We start from the raw sequence: 24,258 nt of genomic DNA on the forward strand, positions 1-24,258 counted from the left end.
CTAAAGAAAGCGTACGTCATGCTACGACTGTGCAACAGCAACTTAACTGTGGTTCCAACCAAAAGAGGTATTAATTGGAAAATTCAAATTTCATTTTGTTTTGAAATCGCATGCAACACATGTAGTGACTTGACAGACAGTCATTTGAGACATGTTTGTATTAAAATGCTGATCTTATCCTACTCTAACTGACATTTCAGAGTATGTATACACTGGCTGTTGCAGTTTGTATGCAAACAGATGAAGGATATGTGTAGGATTGGACACTTTTATTGTATCTACCACTGAATCATCTGCCATCTTAGGCATAAAGCAGATTGTAAAACATCATCCAAGAGGGAGACTGAGACCACAGACTGACTATTATTACTGTTCCCGGACAGGGCTTATCCCAGAGACATTTGTTTTCCAGGCAAAGTGAATTAAGCCTCAGGGCAATGTCATGACACAATACATTCGCCGGCAGCCAAGCACTACAACTGTACTCATGCGGTACTGTTAATGATGTAACCTCAAGAAATCTTTTCATTGAGAATATCTGTGTACAGAAGGTATGTAGTGCAACAGTAGCAGAGAAAATGGCTTCTGCTTCAGGGCAGACAAACACATGGGCCCTCCTCTTGACAGGTGGCAGCCTAATTTGCCTGTTATGAATGCACATTACAGAAAGACCCAGGGCATCATAGAAGGCAGACGTGGACTGATAAATAATAGTCCACTTCAAATTCAGTATTTTGATGCGGTTTAAAGGTTTGTCCATGCTGCATACCAAAATTGCAAGCAACAAATGAACTGGTACTGTATGAAAAAGTCTCATCTACGGATTTCTAAATAGTGCCAGAGAAATAAAAAGGAACATTTGTCTTTGCGCCTTGACAATTTGTCTTGGTGTGCAGCATGGCATTTACAATGAGTCATAGTAAATCCATAAAATTAAAGATCCAATCTGCAAAGCTCTGTTGGGAGTGGGTCTCTTGTGGCTGAGTAAACAATAAGAACAACATAACTGTTTAATTTGCTGTTGTCTTCTGGGGGCGCCCCTCTCTATACTTGTCTGTAATTTAACTTTAACGACAGTAGATCTTATCCGGTTTTGTGAGAGGATATCAGGACAGGAGGCTTTGTAATATTATTTTCCCTGTCACAACCAAACTGCATTATATTATGCTGACCCTAGCTAAAATGCTACACAGAGCCGGCTCTCTCATGACATAAACAAGAAAGAAAAATCAGCCACAAGATGCAAATTTGTCTGTGGCTTGTCGTTTACATGCTGTTTGTGAGAGGGCTGACATCAAATAACCCCAGTTGGTTGAGTCTCTTGAGATAAGAAAAAAAAAATCTTTAGTATCAGTTTAGTTTTGTTTAGTTGTATTGATAGATACAGAAAATTATTTTGGATGCAGAGCAATGCAGCTGAATCATTAGCAAAAAGGCGTGCATTTGTGCTTGTGTGTTATTTACATGCCTCACATCAACTGCATTCTAGTCGTATAGTATATTTAGTATAGTGATGTGTATCACTGTTGGCCTTTTCATTAAGTAGGCAGCTAAACTTGCCTGCCGACTATTTTGTCAGGGTTAGTTACTGCAGAAGACACATAGGGACACAGTACACTCCATCAGTTTACAATGGGAAATTTGAAACGCTAAAGATGGCAGCTTTCGCGTACAATTTTGATATTTACAACAGACTGTGCAAGTAGGGGGCGGTGGCTGAACAACAACAACACTGCACGCCCAGACAAACCCTGGTAAGATTACTGTTGACCTGCTTGACTTCACGCAGTTGGTACAACTAAAAACTAAAATGTATGCATTTTTAAAACAATGGGGCTATGGTTAGCTCACGCATATAATCCTCGGTCAGCGAGAAGTATAATTTGTCTGGGGCACTAATGTCCTTCGGAGCAAATTTTATGATTTTATGTTTGCAATTTGACCGTGTTCCTAAATATGAAAAGCAAATTACAGTACATACAGCAGAAACTTAGGTATAGATATAGGCACCTTGCCATTCAAAGAGATAGGGGTCTGTTGTTGGACACAACCTTAATGCCGAGGGCGTTTAAAAAAATGACAGCCAAGCGTACCTTCTCCATGTATTATCAAAGTGTCTTTGCCGCACCTCAATGTATACAAAACAAAAGAGCGAGCTGAAATGAGGCACTGGAGAACCTGTGCAATGACTGGAGATTGAGCCTTTAACCAAATATTAAACAATGTATAGTTAGCGATGTAAAGTAACGATGTAGAAGTACTTTGTTACTGTACTTGAAATGTATACTTTTACTCCACTACATTTTCCTTGACTAACTTAGTTACTTTTGCAAAATATTAGGGTTGAGCCAGATCCAGTAAAGATAAACAACTTTTTTCGGACAAGGACTGTTGCGCAATCAGAAACGATGACAGTGTTTATGGTTTAACCTCAGTAGAAATTATTGCTTTCAAGAAGAAGGGCGTACATTTTCCTGATTTGACAGCATTAATGCCCACTGGCAAAATTTTACTGATACCCTGATATCCGACTTCCAAGATGATAGTAGTTTTGTGTGTTCTCTGTTGCTGCCGACTGTAAAAAGATTTTTTGTTCTCTTTTTCCTCTTCATTTCTAAAGCAAATCACATCTGTGTATTTTTCTTATGGTTATCAAAATCAGCAAGCGTAAATGTCATGTAAATTTTGGATTTACTTTGTTGAAATTCTAAATTGTGCAGGGTTAGAAAAATATTTACTACATTGTTCATTTTTTTCCTACAGAAGCTAGCTTTCAAACCCTTTCAATAAATATCTGGAAAAAAAAGTTTTTTGTTAGTTTATTTTTATCAAGCACAATTTACTAGTTATTTTGAATACTTAAACACACTTAATACCAGATACCTCAGGACTTTAATTTGAGTAGCATTGTAATGGCTGCCTTTGATTTTTTGAGCGAGGAATCTTTATTTTTACTCAAGTGTAAATTTTGACACAGCTCTGTCACTGATAGTGTTATTTAAACTCATATTAAACATCAATTCCACGAAAGATAAACATTCCTGATTCCTATTGTCAATACAGTTAAAATGTAAAATACAAACCCCTGACAGCAAATCAGTAGCCTGGTGTCTAATGTGTTACAGCTTCCTGTACATTGAGCAGGTATACAGTCAGCATGTTAACATCGCCCTTCTCCACTCTTGTCTTTCACCACTTTGCTTGGCACACCTTGCCCTGTGGCTCGACCGGCTCTCTCATTCAATACAGTTCAAACAGTTAGTCAAATAAAGGCTGTGATACCATTCCTGTAAATCTGCCCTTTGACAGGACGGGGAGCCGAAGGAGAGGAGATAAGGCAGGACTGGGGTGGAATGGGAGAGAGAAAGTGTGTTAAAGAGGCGGATATATTGAGGGAGGAAAAGGCAAATATTGAGAGACAGGGAGTGTGCTTGTAATAGAAAGACCAAGAGACAAAGAGAGAGAGAGAAGAAAGAGGAAACGTGAGGAAAGAAGGTGGGATGGACACAGCTCACAATGCATGGCAAGAGTGAGAACAGCCCATCACCTTTACACTGCACTGGGTTAAAAATATACTGACCAGTAAAATGGCAAAGCTTACTGGCCAGGACCGAACCTCTGGCACTTTAATGTCTAACCTCAAAGTCTCCCTGTCTATAATAAGAACCACCACATCTTCAACCAAGTGTGTTACAAAGTCAAACACAGGACAGTAGGTGGCAGAGGGGTTTGTCCACAGGGCATACAGCAGATAAATCATCAAAATAATTTCATATAATGTTAGCATGTGTAGAGAAACCAGTGCATATGTCATTCAGACTGTCACATTGCTGACGGAGTGAAAATGCACTTGTTGCCCTTGCAGTAATCAGTGGTGTGTACTCAAACAGTTCACACTCTTTTGTTTACTGTTGTCTGGTTCTGTACGAAATGTTGCCCAGCAACAAGTGTGCTCGAATAAGCGTGGTGGTAGGGGCAAAACGATGATGTCATGATGTGGATAACACCAGAGACAATCCACTGCCATTAGCCAACAAACCCAACCTAGATAAACCGAGACAATACGGACAGGCTGAACACGGCTTTATTTACCCAGGATGTTTACAGGTCTTGAGTAATGAGCATGGCCGGACACACAGAGGTTGTTGGAAAAAAGTTTAACATTCACTGACACATATTGAAGCAGAGGGACTGCTACTTAAAAGCAAAAGACGGCAGTTGACAGCTGGAATTACATTTGCTGGCAGCTACATATATTGTAGTGCTGAGTGAGCCACTGGGTCATCCAAAGTATTTATTTAATTTTGGATATTTGATGTGTGTATCTATGCCATGACAATATGTGAAACAGCAAAATGGAGCTGTGAATAATATTGAATTTAAAAAACAGAAGATCACAAGAAGAGTGGCTTTCAACTTAGGTGTGGAATAATGCTATTACCTGCCATTATGGCTATTACAGTAGGTTTCTTAATTTGTGTGTGCTGTAAATATGTAAGATACAGGAAAACACATAACGCTATTTCCTCTTTTGACACAAGAGTTCATGTCACCGTGTCAGTCACCTTGTTTGAACAGCATTATGATTTAAAATCAGTTTACAGCTTGTTTCTGGCAAGCTGTAAATCAGAACACAAGCAAATGTCATGCTCAGCTATGTCATCCTGCAGGACAAACAAAAAACAGAGAGAGAGAGAGAGAGAGAGAGAGAGAGAGAGAGAGAGAAAGAGAGAGAGAGAGAGGGGGAGAGAGAGAGATTGTTTGGTTTCTTTCTTCCACAATGTGTATGTAGGGGGAGGCACAGAGGCTTGCACAAGAGCATCAGAGCTAAACAGTTTATGCTTGAGGTCAAACAGCATGACTTTTATCACATTTGTCAATCCCAACTTGATGTTGGTAATGGGTCGAGTCTGTGCTGATGCAGCAGATTTTAAGCGGCTGGGACAGATGGTCGACATAGATGGTAGTCGTGTGATAGGGTTTATGGATTCATTCTCTTGCCTCCTGAGCTACAACAGAGCATCGTTAAAGCCCATGTTTAATTTTCTCAAATGTGGACAAAGGTGGACCATTTGAACACTATCACATGCAAATGGTCTCTATTAGCATACACACAGTGCTTTACATTCTGTTCAGCCTTATCTGTAGATCAACAAACAAAGGAATATGTAAAGTATAAGTATTCCTGCTATGCAAATAAGATTTGGCTGAAATAGATATACTAAATGATATGATCTCTGACTATATGCAACTTATTTATCCTAATAAACATCGGTTATCAAGCTTCACTCTTAATTTTCAATAGTACTTGGTGCACCTTACTCGCAGCATGCCAAAAAAATCCTACAAAGACTAGGGTTGGGCAATATATCAATGTTGTTTTGATATTGTGATTAGGCAGAAGACTAGGTATTGTCTAAGATTTTGGATATTGTAAAATCATGATCTGGTATAAATGTTGTATTCTTCTGGTTTTACAGGCTGCATTACAGTAAGGAGATGCAGTTTTTTAAACTTAATAGACTACTCTAGGTATTCTATTATGTACCTCTACCTGTTTGGTCCACGGTACTAATTAGTGTTTATCAAAAATCTCATAGTTTAAATACTTCAGAATATCACCAATAGTCATCTGTTCAATGTTGCTGTAGTTTTGATAGAGGTATTCAGTCAAAAATATCCTGATATTTGATTTTGTCCATATCGCCCTGCCCTCAATAAGTGAGAAAAGTGAAAAATCCTCATTATTTATTCTACAGTTGAGTATGAGGTATTTGACTGGCATCTAGTCCAAGTAAAATGAAGGAAATATAGAATCTGCAAGCCAAATAAACAATAATGAATGTGTGCAAACACACATTCCTTGCTTAGGGGTGTAACGAACATTGATCCGTATCAACGTATCAGCTTAATGATCATTGATCCAATATTATCAATGCAAAATGAAAACATCAACCCATATCATAATTTTAATGACATGCTTTTATTCTGAAATTCCTGTGGTGAATCTGCGTTACTATTTCTGTCCAAGCGCAGCTCCTTTTTTCCTAAACAAATTCAGACAGAGCAGGCAGCAAAGAGAAGCATAATCAGGATATTTACTCTCCTCTTGGGAATAAATCAGCAGAGTGGAAATATTTGGGATTTCAGAAAAATATCCAGACTGGAGTGAATATAGGATGTTTTTATAGGATGTGAAAACTTTCAAGCTCAGCATCTCTTCACCAATGTAAATTATGCCCAGATGTCCAATAATGTCCAGAATTGAAAATTTATCTGAGGCTTCTTGCAGTTAACTAAAAAAAATGCATGTAAACATGAGAAATGTAGCACTTAATCATGAAAACTGTAAAGTCAACTTTTCATACTTCATTTTTCAAAGATTTCTTTTTAACATTGTCAGATCATATTTTGGTTGCTTTTTGTGTTTTGGTCTAAATGTAACTGACTGTGTTAAACAGGCACATGATATCATCTCATAACAATCGCAAGCCCCTGAGTTGAATTGAATCAAAATTGTATTGTGGCAGACTTAGTGAAAGAATCGTTACGATATCGTATTGTGATGAAACTTGTGATTTACACTCCTATCCTTGCTCTTAATTGACTTCGGGAACAACATTTTTCTGGCAGGAAGTGGTCCGCAGGTCTTCCACTGTTTTTGACTGTGGGAAAAATAATCCTGGCATCTGCATGAGCCACCTGACACACTGTAAAAACAAGCCAGGATTATGTAAAGTTGGCTGGATGCCGTTTTACCAGGGCAGAACTCTCAAAGGATACTGCATGTGGTTGTGTTTGTGCTTTATGTGTGTGTGTGTGTGTGTGTGTGTGTGTGTGGTATCTGTCTGTGTAGTTTCTACAAAGCCCCGGCTGGTGCAAAACGACAAGAGTGGATGAGATTAAATTCCCTGCGGACAGCAAAATGCTCTACAGTCACGGAGTTCAAGAGCCCATCTCACTAACTCTTAAAAACTCTTCCAAACAAGACTCTCTCACAACGTTCTCAGAGGAAGGCAATGTGCCCGTTGATAAAGCCTTGAGACAGCACTGTGACTTGTGTGAGAGATGCTGGCCGGCAGACACACAAACTCTGAAATGTCACTGTGCATTATTGTCAGGTCAGGTTTCAGCAGCAGTAAGCAGATATGGAGAAGAGTGGTATACAGCAAGGCCCAAACTAGTGCTGCTCATATTTGCTGGTTCTTCAGGTGCTGCTCCTTGTTCCTTATCTGACTGGAGGAGGTAACAAACCAGAAACCTGCAGCATGCTTAAATGAAAGGACTGCTGACATTTGAACTCTGACAGAGGAGAGGAGTTCAGAGTCTAGAGGAATGAAGTTAGAGTGGAAGGAGGCAGGAGGACGGGATGCACCATTCCTCCAAAGCCTATCAGCAGTATCTGGTTTCTGGTTGGCTATGCGTCACTGGAGCTCAGGTTTCTGGGCTGCTTCACTAACAACACAGGTAGGCCAAGAAACAAAATGCAGAGACTTCCTATTTTACACGCAGCGCTTTGTTTCTTCTGGCAAAGAAGACAACTTCAGCAAGAAATTCAACTTCCTTATCCTATCTTAGACACATTCCTTCTGTGATATCCTGACAGCATTTGGTGTCTATTGTCAAAGGCCTGACTTCCTGGTTAGTAACGAGGAAGCGAGGTGGTGCAGAAGGTAGTTACAATGCTGCTGGACTCATGCCTGGTTCATTAGATTAGATGACTGTTTGCAGTTTGTATTTAATCACCTCCTGCTATACACAATCCCTCATAATGACTCAAACTAAACTGATCTGTCATGAGATTAGACTCACTCTCTCTCCATCTCTCTCTTGCTTTCAGTTACACTCCCATACAGAGACACATACAATCAGACAGGGATTACTGGAGTGTGTCCAGAGGCCAGGGATGATCTTGACTCAGCAGGAGGCTTGGACGTCATGACCGCACCCTCACTGAACCTGTTTTGTAATACAAATGACTTGTCTAAGTCATTCCTAAATCCATTAAAACTAGACAGTGGCATGTCATTACATGCCAGAGTCTCCTTCTGAGCTGTTGGTATCTAAACAACCAGGAAGCACAACAGGGGGTAAATCACCTGTGAGCTGAACATTATAATCTACACAGGAAAAAAACACTGTGTGATACAGTGCTGCTATTATGTTAATTTAAATTTAGGTTTACTTATGCAAAAAATGACTGCAATATGGAAAGTCCTCACCATCTGAAAACACAAAGTCTGTTTTGTTCACGCATATCCATAAACCAGCTATGACATAAATTCAATATTCACTATTAAAAGTGACAACAAACTTACATTACAACCCCTGGTGGCCCTTCTCATTGTATGTGGCTGAAATTAATAACTGTTTTTTTTCTGCACACATCAACAGGGGAAATGAGACATAGAGCGGTTAAATGAAAGTGTGCCACAAGTGACACACAATGAGTTCAGATACCAGGCGTCTCTGAACTGCAAATTAGAGTCTGAGGACTGAACCCTTGGGAGCTGGTGGCTGGAAAAAAACAGCCAAACAATCACTGTGCCACAGTGTATTACTAGGTGTACCAGGTTCTTTGACTCTTAATGGCACTCTGCAGCACTTGCCACAATTATGGTGCCGTACGCATCAAAGTAGTGCCACTATTATCCGAGAATGACTTCCCAACAAATGGACTTGAGAGTAAAATTCATATAACTGCCCGATTGAGGGAGATTGTTTACCTCTATATATTGCCATATGGCTGACGTAAGTAGAAAAGACAATCCGAAATATTTTTTTTCTGTCAGTTATCCAACTATTACTGGTAAACTGCAAACATGTATGGGAAAACCATCACCCAGAAAACCATCAGTAAATTATTTTAAGGCCCAGGTCAGATAGATATCAGTTTGAGAAAGACTGGAAATATCTCAGCACTCAGATTTTCCCCTTATTTATCCCAGTAGATGCTGACGCAATAAGACAATATGGGTACTTACCTAATTCTCTGGAGACAGGAGACACCGCAGCATTCTCCCCAATCTTAGACATTGCATCAAAATACAACTTTCCTGCCAGGGTCATTGCTGGGAAAATAACAAACTGAATGTTACTGATTGTCAAAATAGTTACGTAGAAAAAAATCTAGGTCTAGAATATGGGAAAAACACTGAATAACACCCTAATATAGCCATTCTATGTGAGCTGTGGATGCTTGGTTGTACAATGGTCCAACCAAAACAAACCAAAAAATGCAAAACTCAAAACAAAATGCAGATCTGTTACTTGTAAAGTCTATGTGGCAAGATCCCGATATGTTTTAATAAGACTTAGGCCTACAATAAATACACTTCCCTTTTATAGTTATAATCACAGGCGGAAGTAACTAATTACATTTACTCATGATACTGAAATTGAGTAGTACATTTATTCTTCACTACATTTTAAATCATATCTATCACAGAGAACAAATGATCAATGACAGATTGTGGAACCTTTCACAATAAAAGCTCAGTCAACAAAGATGAGAAGAGGAACCTGCTTTTTCTCTGTTGGTTCTACTTTTTCTCTCCTCCACATTTCCAATAAAAGTTGTGTTATTAAAAATTATAGATGGTCGATGTAAGCAAGGACCATTTAGACCCAACTGGTAAGAATGCAGAAGTGTGGAAAAGCGGGGAATAGGAACATCAGTGAGTTGGCCTGACGATGAGAATCATGTAGACTCAACCATCACATTATGTGCTTATTCCATATTTTCTGTTGAGTCTACAAGGTGCTCACTTTAATCAACTCTCAGCAATAATGCACAATGCACCTTTAAAAGAATCTAGTTTGAACCATGTACTCTCCTCCTTTTCTAACTGCATAGAAAAGATGACAGCTAACACCGTTACTGTTTTGAAAAAGTCACTCAGTAACTTTTACTGAATACATTTTAAATGAGCTACTTTTTACTTTTACTTCAATAGATTTTTACAGCAGAACTTCTACATGAGTAAAATCTCAGCAAAGTAAAAGTACCTCTACTTGAGTAGCAGTATGTAGTACTCTTTCCACTACTGGTTATGAGACAATAGACTTATGGGGTTTTATCTTCTTGAACATTCATTTATCCAGGCAAAGTCAGCTGCACAATTACAGTTATTCACATCTGGGAGCTGCCCAGTGCAACCACAGTCTGATAATGCTAACTGTCCAGCTTCAGTGGAGCTACAAGGCAAAGTGCCCTGCTCATGGGTAACTCAACGGTGATATCCTTTCCCAGCCAGACCTGAGACTGAAACCTGCAACATTTTAGTCACAAGCCTACTTTGCAAATGTCTTCAATCCTGAAGCCCCATATCAGGGCTGTCAAAACGCTCACCAGCCACTGATTTCTCATAGCTCTTGCCCAGGTTGACCAGGTTCCTCAGTCCAGGGTTGAACTGTTCCATCACATTCTGGGTACGGGGAGACAAAATGGTTAATAATTAGCTATATTTATTCTGCATTTTCTCAAAAAAAAAAAAAAAAAAAAAAAAAACTAAGTAAACAAGTGTGTGACTGTCCAGCTGAATAACAGAATGGCTGATTGAATTACATCAGATGTGAACGCGATAGGGAGGGCGGATGGAAATGGGTAAGTCAGCACACAGTCATCTAGGAGCACAGCCTGTTGTTGGTACTTCCAGCCACAGACTAATCATTAACCAGAACTTGGCCTGTGACCTGCAGGCAAATTTTGACCGCATGCCATGGCTATAGTCCTTGCCTGTCTGATGCAGAAAGTCACCGAAACAAACAAAACAAAGTTGGACGTAAAACAAGAGAATGAAACAGAATTCAAAGCACAAAACAAAAACAAGTCAGCAAAATATGAAAGGGAAAATGGAAAAGAATGAGACGGTAAGTGAAAAGGAAATCTAGAAGAAAGCCAGGACATAGGGAGAGATAAATATATGAACATTTTCATTATTGTGGACTTTAAAATGGATTAAACAAAAACAACAAAAAAAAAACCATATACGTCTATATCAGATGCAGCACATTATACAGTGTGTATGCATTGTATACACTCTAAATTATCTAAATTATCGAGCAATACCCTCATACCATGTTTTATGTTTGCCTAGCTATTGCTAGTATTTGCATGGCTTGAGATAAGGATGGAGCTCAGGTTGACACCCAAGTGCAGAAGCCAGGAAACGCTAAGTAAATTGTTAGCAATACGCCATAAAATAAGAACAGAAATGTTTCACGAGCTTTGCAATGTACATAAGAGGAAAAGACACCTTCCTCTCATTGATGAGGTTCATGAGCGCTAATCAGGTCATTTACTCTTCTGATTTATAGTGTCTATTAATTCAGACTGCATTAGTAGGAACGGTCATATTATTAATGTTGCACATACATCTCCGGGACAGCTTCCAAATCTTGTCTTATTTCAGAGTTCATGAATTATATAAATACTAAAATGACTCTGTGGAAAATCTTTGGGTATTAAAGCCAGTACAATGGAGTTGTAATTGGCTTCACTATTTGTGCAAAGATACAGTATTCAGCAGAGCCTTGGGGTGCAGTTGACTATTGCTGCGAGCCAGAGGTGATGGCTGTGGAGGAGCCTGCTGTATAATCTTACCACACAACACACACAGCAAGCTAAATTATTAAACCTGGAGTCCTTTTCCTGCATTTCATCAAGCCAAGGAGCTGTAGGTGCTGTCCCAAGAGAAGACCACAAAACAACTGGCCATTCAAGAATGCAATACCGGGGGGAAAATATTAAGTCTTTGATTTTTCACAAGAACCCTTAACATGCTCAGCAACACCGTGCCACCTGTTGAATGGTTGCACATCCTTGGCCACAGTTTCTACACAGGGATGGTGCGATGGAGATTGTGTAGTTGGCTCACACTCACTTAAGTATGATTTTCTTTAATTGACTTTTTTTCATTTGATTTAATCCCAGTGAAGTACTAAGCATACTAGAAGCGAAGGATGCTTTCCTTTGGAAGACAATTTACTCATTACAGTGCACCGAATGCATTAGCAATATTTTCTTAACCACCTAATTAACTTCACTTCACTTTCATTATTGGAAGACACAAATGCTACCAGAATGCATTAAAGCCCAATATGATGAAGAGTGGTTTAAACGGTCCTAGTGGACCAAGGTAGGACTTACATGATGGAGTGACAGTCAAAGCACTGATACATAGCTGAAGCAGTCACTTAGCCTACTGACTCTGCATAGGTATGTGAGCTCCACACACAAATGTACTGTAGGAAGCTGACAGCTGCTCTACTTGTGTCTACACAGAGGTGAGTCCGTCTTGGGGGTACAAGGTGACACAGAAATAAATGAAAAGCTGAAAAAAGTCTGTTGATCATCATGAGGCAAACATCACCATCCAAACATTTTTCCTCCATCTTCAAGTAAAACTTATCCTACATCAGTTTGATTTGAGCATTTGATGCTCAGTGTATTGACATTACCCATCATACATATCATATCCATCACATCAAATATAAACCCATATCAATTTAAAGAGGTTATAAGCTGAGTTTACCCTCTGATGCATCTCTGGCTATGTGAATCTGAACTTTGAGGCTACATGAAGAGTGTGGGAAAAGTAGTCTCTGTATTGCACATTACTGTTTGGTATTCAGCCAAATGGGCAACTCAAATGTAAACAAACTAAAGTCAGTGTTAATTAAAACGATGTAAATTTAGTGAGTATAGTAATATTGGAAAGTTGGGCTACAGAAGCGGATGCGACTGTCCCAATGGACCCGGACTTATAGCCACACAGAGTAACAGTCTATTTTCTGATATCGCGGTCACACCTGTTGTGTTTCACATCCTCATATCACACCAACACTCACCTTGTATGTACTTTCGGTGAGCCTGTTCACCTCCTCTGAATCCCTCGACATGTTTATATCCTTTACGACGTCCGGCAAAAAGAAAAAAAAAAAAAAAGAGAGAGAGAAGAACCCCCCAACAAAGAGGGTCCAGTCGCTAACACAACACGGGAAAGTGACCAAACCCACGGACTCCTGACATTCCTCACGGCCAGCAGGAGCGGGAGGACGCACGTACCGAGCGAAATGATAAAAAAAACTGTGAGGAAAAAAAAAAAAAACAACAACAAATGATGAGACGGCAGAGAGGCCAGCTGTCTGGCCGTGCTGAGTGTGCCAGTGTGAGGACGAAAAGCTGAGCTGTCAAACTTGTAGGTGGTTAGTTGAGGGAAGGGGAGGAGGCCTGAGTAGGTGAGCAAGGTAGACAGGTGTCAAGCCAGCCAGAACAGAAAAAATATCACTTCCGGTTGCAAATTTCAAATTAAAACGTGCATGCGCAATTTTGCCTAATTTAAATTCGACTGCTGTAAAACAGACCTCTTTTAGATAGTTGACATCCTTCTATTGTTTACTGTATTTTGTAGGTAGGCCACTATTTATTATTTTCAGCCTGAAATGAGTCTAATCTTTCTTGTGTTTTGATTGCTCTTCTTATTTAATGTTACGATTTATCTGATGATGCCATTTTGTGCGAAACAACAGTGTCTATGGCGTCGTTAATGTACTTTTCATTTCACTTCCAGTCGTGTTGTGGCTCTCTGAGGCTGATTTGACACTAAGCAGGTAGGAAAGTTGGACAGTGACCAAACAATGAGGACGGGCGCTCCCTGGAGGCAACGCCCCACAACACAATACACCGCGTGAGCCTCTTCCTGAGAGTAATATGGCTGTGTGTGTGTGTGTGTGTGTGTGTGTGTGTGTGTGTGTGTGTGTGTGTGTGTGTGTGTGTGTGTGTGTGTGTGTGTGTGTGTGTGTGTGTGTGCGTGCGTGCGTGCGTGCGTGCGTGCGTGCGTGCGTGTGTGTGTGGTACCTAATGTGATGTACCTGTGTGAGGCCCCGCGTGTATGGCAGTAGTGCCAGCAGCTGATGGGTGAAGTGACGTAGGCTTATTTATTATTAGGCTGTAAGTTATTGTTTGGCCAGCTATGTAAATAAGCCTACTGTATTGTCATATTAAATATTAAATTCATTTCAATCCAATTTATTCTTTTTTTCCCTTTGTTTTTCTAATGCACCTCTTCATTCTGATACAGCACAAGTATCACAGTGCCACTTGATTTCTCAACTGGGAAACAGTTACCAGCTGATTACAAGGGCCATTCATTATTACTGTCAATGAAAAACATGCACGACAAGTCATACCTATAATTTGAGATGTCAGAAGTAGTTGTTTAGGAGGAGCACGTGAAGGCTGCACAATCCACAAGGCTGAGGACCACCAAGGTAAAATATTCATCATTAATCATAATTGTATGTTTTAATGGCATGTACTATGGATAAATTCTTACAAATTCACAGATAATAATGTAGCAATGACCTTCAATAGACCTGCTAGACCTTGTGGGGTGCTAACAGACCTACCCACATAATACAACTAAAGGGGCACGTTGGATGGAAAAATGCATTACTCAAGGCAGAAATTTCATATTACAGCTATAGCAAAGCTCTTTTGCACAGTCTCTGAGCTTATTGCAAGTCTATTACACGTAAGGTCTTAGGATTGTTTCTGAAAGTGGAAAGTGGAGCAGCAGAGACCTCCCAGAAGGGTCCAGGGAAGGCAGCTGAAATTCAAAACAAACCTTTTTGACAGCAGAAATTTTTGACATTAAATATTAGTGAGTAAACATGGTTGTTACTAATGACAGTAATTATGGTTCCATTCCATTTCAGTACAATTAATGTCATTAGTAATACCTGTGTGTACTATACAATGTCAAAATCAAGCATTAGAGAGTATGTATATGATTACTGTTTCATTCACAAGCTTTACTCTCTCTACAGTGGCTATCTTTTCACAGAATAACAAAAAAATTGGACTGTTCCCAAATGTGTGTGTGTTCAGGAGGGTCTCGAGATGTGCTGCATGTCTGTTTCACTATTTAAAGCCACAGGTGGGACCACAGATTTGATTGGGACGTGGTTGCATCAGAGTGAGTTTCATGATCCACCACTAGATGTCACTCACGGTCAGCTGATTCTGTCCCAGTATTGTGGCAGCAAACCTTAGAAAAAAGGAGAGAACCCTTTTTTTGCCCTTTGAGACACAAAATCAACAAAAAAGTAGATGAGGCATTTATACATGTAAATAGCCGGGATGATGCTCTGTTGGAAAATTATTTGTCAATGCTCACTGATATTTTGAGTTAATTTTTTTTAGACCTTTTATATTTCATGTCACCATGAGAAATGCATCACCTCACATACTGGCCCCACACTAGTCCCTCTGTTTGGACTTCTTGCCAACAAATCGAACAGAGCAATGGCAAATGTCATGCATAACAATTGTGTGAGCAAATATGCAGAGCCTTTGCTTTCTAAATGTCATTTGAAGTGAAGACTTTGGACCCACAACCACGGGTAGCCACAGAAGGGGTGAATGTAAAATGAGATTCTGCCCTCAGGCTCTAAACACATACTTGTGCTTAAAGGTGACAAATATAGCATAATTAGTCTCTGAAGATAAGATGTAGTATATTCTGCTCCTTTCTCCTGCTGTTATGGCTATCCAAACTCCCACTGAGTTATGCTGCTCTAGGCAGGAATCAATTCTTAAGACATTTGTTGCTAAATAAAGCAGTGCTTGTGAGGGTCAATTATACCAGCTCGCTCACACATTCGAACGGCTGAAAAGTAACCAGGCACTGTCACTCAACTTCTGAGTTTCCTTAAGCACAATATAGAGGCACTTGTGCGAGACCTAAGTAGACCTAAGTTTTAATTAGATAACTTTATACTTAAACTTCACTCGATTACAAAGTAGAAATTTTCATCTACATTTACAGCTCCAACACAAAATATATGATATTAGTGATATTAGATATTGTGGGATTATGATGGCAGGGGAACAACTGTGAGAATAAAATGATGTGATACACATAAAGGGACCACTGAAAATGGAAGATGATGCTAAGTCCAATACAGTTTCGAATGATGGCTTCTTACTTGTAGGAGAGCACTAACAGAGTGCTCTGCTGGAGTTTTTCCATATTGGCTTCAATTACAACATTGCTGTGCTTCCTCCACCAATTACATGTGAGAAAAAGTTCATGAACCCTTTGGCATTGCCAGAATTTCAACATTAAACTCTACAACATTACTCTAATATGTAGTCCAATCTTTACTTTAGTTATAACAACAAAAGAACACAATATGAATAATCAAATAAAACCTCAATAAACACTCTTCTTCACATTTTCAAGGACATTGTCATTGTCATTCATGGACATTGGACACTGACAGTAAAAGTCTTGGCAGGAAAAAAAAAACAAATTCTATAAAAGAGTGTAGTTTGAGTCAGTGTGATGATATTCAGAATCTGTGATTTATATATAAGAGAAAAATCTCCATACCCACCAACAGAGTCTGAATGCTCTTCACAGAACATAGCTGCCAAGATGGAGCTCATAAGGCTGCAAAGGGTGCGAAAGCATCTCTAAAGACTTGGGCCTCCATCAATCAACACCCAGGCATATAAATGGGACAAATGAAAGAAACTGCGTACTGCTGTGACTTTATGAGACACTGTTGGAGCATTGGACAAATATCACATATGACATGAAAGATTTTAAGGTAACACCAAAGGATGTGCAGGCTTCTGAAAACATGGCTGCCCACCTCAAGTTTGCTAAAGACCACCTGGATGCAACACAATCCTACTGGAACGGTATTATGTTCCCAGATTGGACAAAAACACAACACCAAAAATTCAACTCAACCGCAAAGCACAATGGAGGCAGCATCACGGTTTGGTGCTGCTGCCTCTTGCTCTGGATCACTTCATATCATTGACAGTTCAATGAGTTTCAAATGTTACTGGGGAATTCTCCGGGAGAATATTAAGATGTGATTTGAAACTTAACAGATCCAGGGTCACATATGTAAATCTCCAACAGGAAGACATATGAGCTGATGAAAAATTGCACTACTGTAGCATGACCTGAAGGCAATCATGCAAGAAATCTCCAATGCACCGACCCTGGCCTGAGACTGTTATGTAGGAGGGGAGCATGGTGTAAAATATTTCCGAGCTGTTCTGTGCTGTAGGTCGGGTCAGCAGCTGCAGGAAATGTTTGGTTGGTAGCTTTCACCAGTTCTTAAATTTTAAGGTATGTGAACTTTTTTTTTTTGTCCAAGGCTTTCAGTACCCAGGCAAAATTTCCAGTAAAGGCAGGAAAAAAACAAATGTTTCTCTTATTTGTTTATTCAGATTGTGTTCATCATCTTTATTTATTATCATGACTTGGAAGAAAAGGCCAAAGTTTGAGAGCAAATATTGCAGGAATCCTGGTAATTCCTTTTCATACAAGTGTTGGTTGATGTACCTCCACAAGTAATGCAATTGAATTTTTTTCCAAAACTGATGGCCATTTAAATTACAACAGGTTATGGTTCAGGGAAAGCTGACATGGCAGCAGAATTCAAAATCAATAAAATTAAGCTTTATCAAAACCAACATTTTTTTCAGATGTTCAAGCAGTGTAGAATACAATTTGTATTGTACAAGCTGTGCATGTAGTGCACAGTCTCCCATGTTGTTGAAGATATTTTTGACCTTCCTTGCTTTGTCGCTGTTGTATTGGTTCTCTCAAGGACGCTCTCCCATCACTCTTGAAGGAGCAGCTAGTGTACCAAGGCATTCAAAAAGCAGCCTCCTTATACTATGCTGGCAAGGCTGCCACCTTTTCAGAAAGCCACGGTTTCCCAGCAGCGCTTCACAAAAGTGGTGGATAGACAGAAGAGCCAGCTAAAGATTTTCATTTTTGCCCATTGAGATGAGGTAAATGATTTGCAGTTTACACATTCTGACAAGGCCAGTCAGTGCAAGTGATGTGAGAGAATAAACCACACTTTCATAAACACTGGATTTCAATTTCTGTTTTAATAATCATTATACATACCACACCTACCACACTCATATAGCTACCTGGTATATGAGTTTAATAAGACCAAGAAATATGGGCATACACGGTAAAAAATCTTCATCTTAACAAGTCATTTTGTGTCACATTGAGGGTCAAAATCTTGGCTTTCTTAATACAAGTGACAAGTGTAATATAGGTGTAATACAATCTGCCAGTTGGATGATATAACCCCACATGTTTCCAATGCTAATCACCTTTGTTCAGTATAATTTTCTTGATACTAGTGGGCCGATGTGCCTTATTTTGGCTTGTTTCAACTTCCCCCACTCTCAAAATCCTCAAACTGCATTGGAAACAAATGGATAAATTCATCCCAAAGTGATATTTCACTTGTTTTAAGAAAAACAAGATTTTAACACTGAAAATGAGAATAAATAACTTGTTAAAATGGATATTTTTTGCTGTGTACAAAGCTGTGATGGTACAACTAGGTGCATTTTGGCCAGGACCAAGGCCAAATTTTCAAAAGCTTTTATTTCCTAACTGAGCTGCAATGCTGGAGCTCATTATTTTCATCGAGGTCATACATCTAACCAAGAAGAAGACCTCAAGCCCAACCCTGAGACTCAGAGACAGAGAAATAACTAATTCTTGTGCACAGAGCTTTGTGATATAACCGCTTGTCCAGAAGGTGGAAACCACACCACCGGCTCTTTATATGTGCAAACTTTCCCACAGAAAGGAATGCTTTAATGACTTTTAGGAATAAGATGGATAGAGAATGCCATGGTTCATTCAGCAGGAAAATATTTCAGAGAATTGATATGACAGGACGCATAGAAGATGACACACAGGCTAATTTGTTTCAAAATATCCATTGCATGAGGTGTCTCCTTCAATGTCACAGTGCTCCTGGTATAGATCAGTAAACACCAGATAGAGAGCTTTGACAGTCTCTCAGTGATGGAGGGAGAGACACGGGTTTTAGTTATGAAGGAGTCTTTGGGGCGTGCAGCTCCAAACGATATGGGGGATCCTTTTCCAGGTATAGGCAGAGACAAATCTCAGTCTAAAATAAAACTTGAATAGATGTTGTGTTGGTGCCTGGAGGAGGCTAGAAGTACTCGAGTTTTAAAAGGAAAACTTATGATGTCAAAATAGATTTTTTAGTTAAAGTTTAAGAGGGTCAAAAGTATTTCAATCTGAATCCCAACTTTATCAGTGAACATAATGGAGGTATTGTCATATCCCTATGTTTTAAAGCGGTGTAAATGTATTTCTGTCAGCATTCTTTAACGTGAACAGAGCGGAGCGTGAAATTTATATTCTTATGAGGAGAAACTGCTGCTGTACTATGAAGCAGCTCTGGGACGCCGGGTCACCTTCATGTCAGACATTCTTTAATATAGTGGGAAATGCAGGGAGCTGATTTGATTTGAGGCATACTTATTGTGAGTAAGTAGGTAAGTTACGGGAAAATTCATTTAACACGATAGATTCATCTGAAGAACTGGCAACTCGCTTTTCGCACCTTGTGCTGCTTTATGTCTTCATTCATGGCATATTGTAGTTTTATGCTGTGAACCAAGGACCATACACAGTGAGGAATATTTCATGCTGGATGTCTTCCATGAGCTGTCTTGTAGGCAGTGACCGCAGGAATACTTTTCAGTCAGTCCTGAGGAGCCATGCTGTACTCCCTGAAAACTGAGCTCGACATCCTCTGCACTACAGAGTACTAACTCATCACTTTCAGGACCAGCAGTTCAGTCCGCAGTGACCTAATAATATGTAAAGAAGAACCAAGAATGTTCTCAGTTATTGTGTTTGCCAGCATTGTAAGTGGGGACAATTTCATCGTCCTTCAGAACAAACAGTACTGTACAAATATTGTACTCATAGAGCACAAAGGTGTAAGTACTCTCTCTCTCTCTCTCTCTCTCTCTCTCTCTCTCTCTCTCTCTCTCTCTCTCTCTCTCTCTCTCACTCTCTCTCTCTCTCTCTCTCTCTCACTCTCTCTCTCTCTCTCTCTCTCTCTCTCTCTCTCTCTCTCACTCTCTCACTCACACGCGCATATACAGACACACACAAGCACAGACACACACAGGTACCCAGGGGTGCAGCAGTGGCTGGTTCTGTTAATACTGTAGTCAGCAGTGTGTAAAAATTTTATATCAGGACTTCATGTCAAGCAAAACATCTCATTGGATCAGCTTTGTTGGGTAACACTGATGCCCCCATCCACCTATGAGCTCTCCATGCGCCAGTGAAAACACAACCCCAAAACATTTAGGCCAAAACAGAGGAGCAAGGCTTCCTGCTACCAACAACGGCTGCTGGATGTAGGGATGGTTGGAGCAATTCCTCAGGGTGCATCAGCCACTCTGATCCCCCTTTGACTCCTTGCTCCACGGCATACATTTTAATTTTAATGCGACATTGCTGCAACTAAATAAGCCACCACATTTGTCTTGTATGAAACGGAGTCAGTTACTTTAAATGATGGAGCCATGTTCCTGCCAGTGCAGTAAAGCATGTAGACAAATGATGATACAGATGAAAAAAAAAGAAGCTACAAGGTACAACAGGTTTTTTGATCAGAAGTGAGCTTAAAAACAGGTATTAGGACCAAAAGCCCCCAAAGAGGAAAAACACCAATGTGATGTAACATTCAATGAACTCATTACATTGTGAGAAACGAAGGGTACTGTCCGCCTGAAGTTAATAAAATATACAAACAGTGGCTGTTTCACAGAGTTATTGCACAGGCTCATAACGATAAAGTGCAAGAAAGAAAAACAGATCACCAAACAAAGACCATCTCATATCCCATTTACAATCCTAATTACAGAGGGCAAGAAAAAAAAAAAAAGATCTGCAATATCTCTCAGTGTTTTACTGTGTGTTGCAGGAATCTCCACATAGGCAAACTGCTTCACTGGAGTTTGTGGTGCAGAGGCTATAGGCAGAGTCGTGATTCAGTCAGTCTTTTTGGCAATAGGCTCAGTGTATTGTTGAGCTATTGGCACCTGATCAGTCCCCCCTGACTCTTCGTGTCATCTCGCCATGTGCTGGAGTTTAACTTGTTCTAGTGCAAGCATTTCCCAAAGACACAGCTTAAACCAGCAGAAAACTTTTTAAGAGAGAGAGCAAGAAAGCAATTGCATGATGAAATGCATTTTAATAATATAAAATATCTTAGTTTTCAAAAGAGAAACATCCTCTGTCAGAGTTTTCTTGTCAGTCATTAGATGGTCAGTGCTGCTACCTCCTAGTCTTGGTTCCATAGAAACAATGTCCGTAGCAACAGGGAGGGAAGGGAGGAAGCAGGTGGATACTTTCTTTGTTTGTTTGTTTGTTTGTTTGTTTGTTTCTTTCTTTCTTTCTTTCTTTCTTTCTTTCTTTCTTTCTACCTTCCTTTCCTCTGCCTTTAATTCCTTCCTTCCCTCTTTCATCCTTCCACGGATCTGTGACTGATCATTTAAAACAAAGCTATTTGCAGATATGTTGACAAATTTCAAAGCCTCCTTTGTAAGTGGAATGTCACAATCTGACATTTGCAACTGGAAGTGATCAAACTGCAGAAGAAGATGAATGGCTGGCACAGCAACTAGTAAACAATGTATGTTTTCAGTAAGTGAATGTTTTAAATGCATATTTTATTATTTGCCTTTCTATATAAGACATTTGTAGTGATGAGCTGTAGCATAAATAAAATATTGTGATTTTTATTGTAGATGAAAATCTGTTCTCCGTTCTTTTTTGAACTAGCTTTGGTATAAATAACCAAGATGGTGTCATTCCAAACAAAATTATATCTAAAGTTTGTGAGGCTCTGGTATTAGCTTTACTTCAGGACAGGGTGCGCTTGGTCCTTTGGTCCAGAAAGGAGCAATGACAAGAAACACTGCAGAGTACATACTGTTGAGCGGCGAAATTGCTTGGAGAATTGAGGTACATCAAATTGGCAGATGAATTGTGTTCAAGATGCGAGATATCATATGTGACAAATAAATGATGTAACACCCCCCTTTGGACCAATCAGTGTAATTTTGAACATGACAAAATGCAGAAAATGTGGATAGATGCATCTGTTTCCAAGTTTCACTGTGGGGAGTGAACCAGGTCCTTTGACAGAGGCTGCAATGTGCTTCCTTTTTCTTGTCAGGCCATATTTTGTCTCTGAAATGGAGGGCAAACAACATTTTCAAAGTACTGGCATCAAGTCCCTGTTGTCTGTTGTAAATAGTTATGCTTAGCTGTTCATAAATTAACTTCTTCACACATGAAGAAACCGGAGAAGCAATAAACTCACAGATGATGCGCTCTTCTCTGGAGCCATATGAGACTTGTATCTGCAGGGTGTAGGTACAGATTTGGAGCCACTCACAGTCATAAAACCCACTTTCATGCCTGGTGGCGGCATTGTAAGAGAGGGAATATTTTGAAATATCGGCATTTAAATAGCGAGTGTACACTAAAGTAATCCCATAATCATCATGTTTATGTAGAGCTCTGTGTGCAATCCAGACATTTTGATTGTGCCAAACAACTCAAAGCTGTAAGCTCATAGCGTGGCACCGAGACACAACATGCCCACAAATCTTGTCTGAGACAAGAGCTGTCATTTTTAGCTACAAAGCTCAGTGCTCACTGCTGAGGGACCTTGATTCACTGCACTTGAAAGGTCCTCATGAGCACACATGCACACACACATGCGCGCACACACATTTGCACACACAGTCTAATTGCTGCTCTGCTATCACGAAGCCTTCTCTAAATACTCCTGGTTTGTATTTGGATTAATTATACCTACCCAATCCCTCTGAGTCTGCCATGTGATTCAAGGTTGCCTTATGACAGACAAGAAGTGTGCTTTGTTGTCTATGTGTGATATTTACATGGAGGTAATTTGATTATATATATATTTTTTTTCACAACAGCAATACATACACAAAATGAGCGACTCATGTTCTCTCCTTTGATTGACGTGTGAACACAAGACAGAGTTTCCAAAGAGCATGTCTCTTGAATATTTAATGTTTACAGTATGTAGGACATTCTGCTTGTATTGTAGATGTTGAGGACATCAGTCAAGCAGGGATGAGTTCATCAAGTGCTTTGCAAAGATGTAATCTGTGTCGTTGCCTCCGTATGGGGATCTCAGTCAAAAGCCAGCTGTGATATCTAATTCATTGTTCAAGAGCACCATCCTACAGAGAGAGAATACACAATCACAACATTCATGGAAATTTGTACAACAAAAGGATCTTTAAAGATGTGTGTGCAATAGTCTAAAATTGATTAAATGTGAACGTGCGGCATACCCTTAAGTGAGCAGATATTTACACAGGATTTCACCTGATTTGGCACTCCTCCTCGGAGAACGCTTACAGTGTATGATTGGTTGTTATAAACGCGTTTGCAACCAAGTCCCAAAGCGCCTTGAACATCACACAGTGTGCTTACACCATTTAGGCCATGAGAGTATGTGAGCAAGATCATAGAGATTTCCCTACTTGAAACTATATTTCCTTAAAGAGACTGAAAAAAAGGCCTGAAGCTACAGGGATGCGCTTCCAAACTCAAATTACCCCGAGTGACTCTCAATTCAGCTTCATCAAAACACAAAATGGCAGCCATGATAACTATTTGCAAAAAAAAGTTCTAAAGTTCGTAAACCACATTTTGCATATTCATATCCAGCTGGATTACACCAGGGGCTGAAAACACTATTAGGGAGGAAAATGACAGCTTTAGTTGTCTAGAGCCTTCAGAGAAATGACTTGTCTAGTACGAGCCTGATATCAATTATGCAGAATTCACTGCCGTTAATGTGAACAACCTTGAAACTCCTGTGGGGCCCCGGCACAATGAGTCAGCCTGCGTGCGCTCTGTGTGATCAATCATGGCCACTGTAACTCCGGTAAATGATGGGCACCGCCATAAACCGTAAGTCTGCGCCGAGTGCTTGCCCAAATCTAAATCTCTTCCAACTGTGCATATCAATATCGTGTCACCATCTTCCTTACAGAATATATAATTGCCGGGGTATTTAATGAGGTCATCTGCTATTCATGGTGCACTTTTTTTCATCAAGAATGGAGCGGTTGTGTAACATGAAATGAGGCTGAAACATAATAACATTAGTTATGTAATTCTTTTCCTTTGATTCGATATATTGCCTCATGGATTTATGCGCTATTTTCTGCAATACGTGCTTGTGTACTGAGCAGTCTCATTAGCTGTACATCTTTGCCCTGACACAAGTTTTAGTTTTAACAAATGCAGGGAATAAATTGTCCTGTCACATGGGAACACCCCAAAACATCTCAAACAGGAAGCA

General features: G+C 39.8%; 1 protein-coding gene across 2 annotated transcripts in view; it reads right to left on the reverse strand.

Annotated features, from left to right (window-relative positions):
* The window catches only part of baiap2l1b (BAR/IMD domain containing adaptor protein 2 like 1b), a 44,939-nt gene extending 31,728 nt beyond the window's left edge, over positions 1–13,211 (reverse strand). Inside the window, exons 1-3 of one of the 2 annotated variants that reach the window (XM_030058116.1) lie at positions 12,853–13,211; positions 10,352–10,427; positions 8,985–9,071 (exon numbers count right to left, since the gene is read on the reverse strand). In XM_030058116.1, coding sequence (XP_029913976.1) covers positions 8,985–9,071; positions 10,352–10,427; positions 12,853–12,903 — 214 coding nt within the window. In that variant the 5' untranslated portion in view covers positions 12,904–13,211. The remainder of the gene's footprint in view (positions 1–8,984; positions 9,072–10,351; positions 10,428–12,852) is intronic. The other variant, XM_030058115.1, reaches the window with a different exon arrangement.
* Positions 13,212–24,258: the final 11,047 nt, after the last annotated feature.

This window comes from Myripristis murdjan, chromosome 8 (genome assembly GCF_902150065.1).
Source record: "Myripristis murdjan chromosome 8, fMyrMur1.1, whole genome shotgun sequence".
Classification (NCBI taxonomy): domain Eukaryota; kingdom Metazoa; phylum Chordata; class Actinopteri; order Holocentriformes; family Holocentridae; genus Myripristis; species Myripristis murdjan.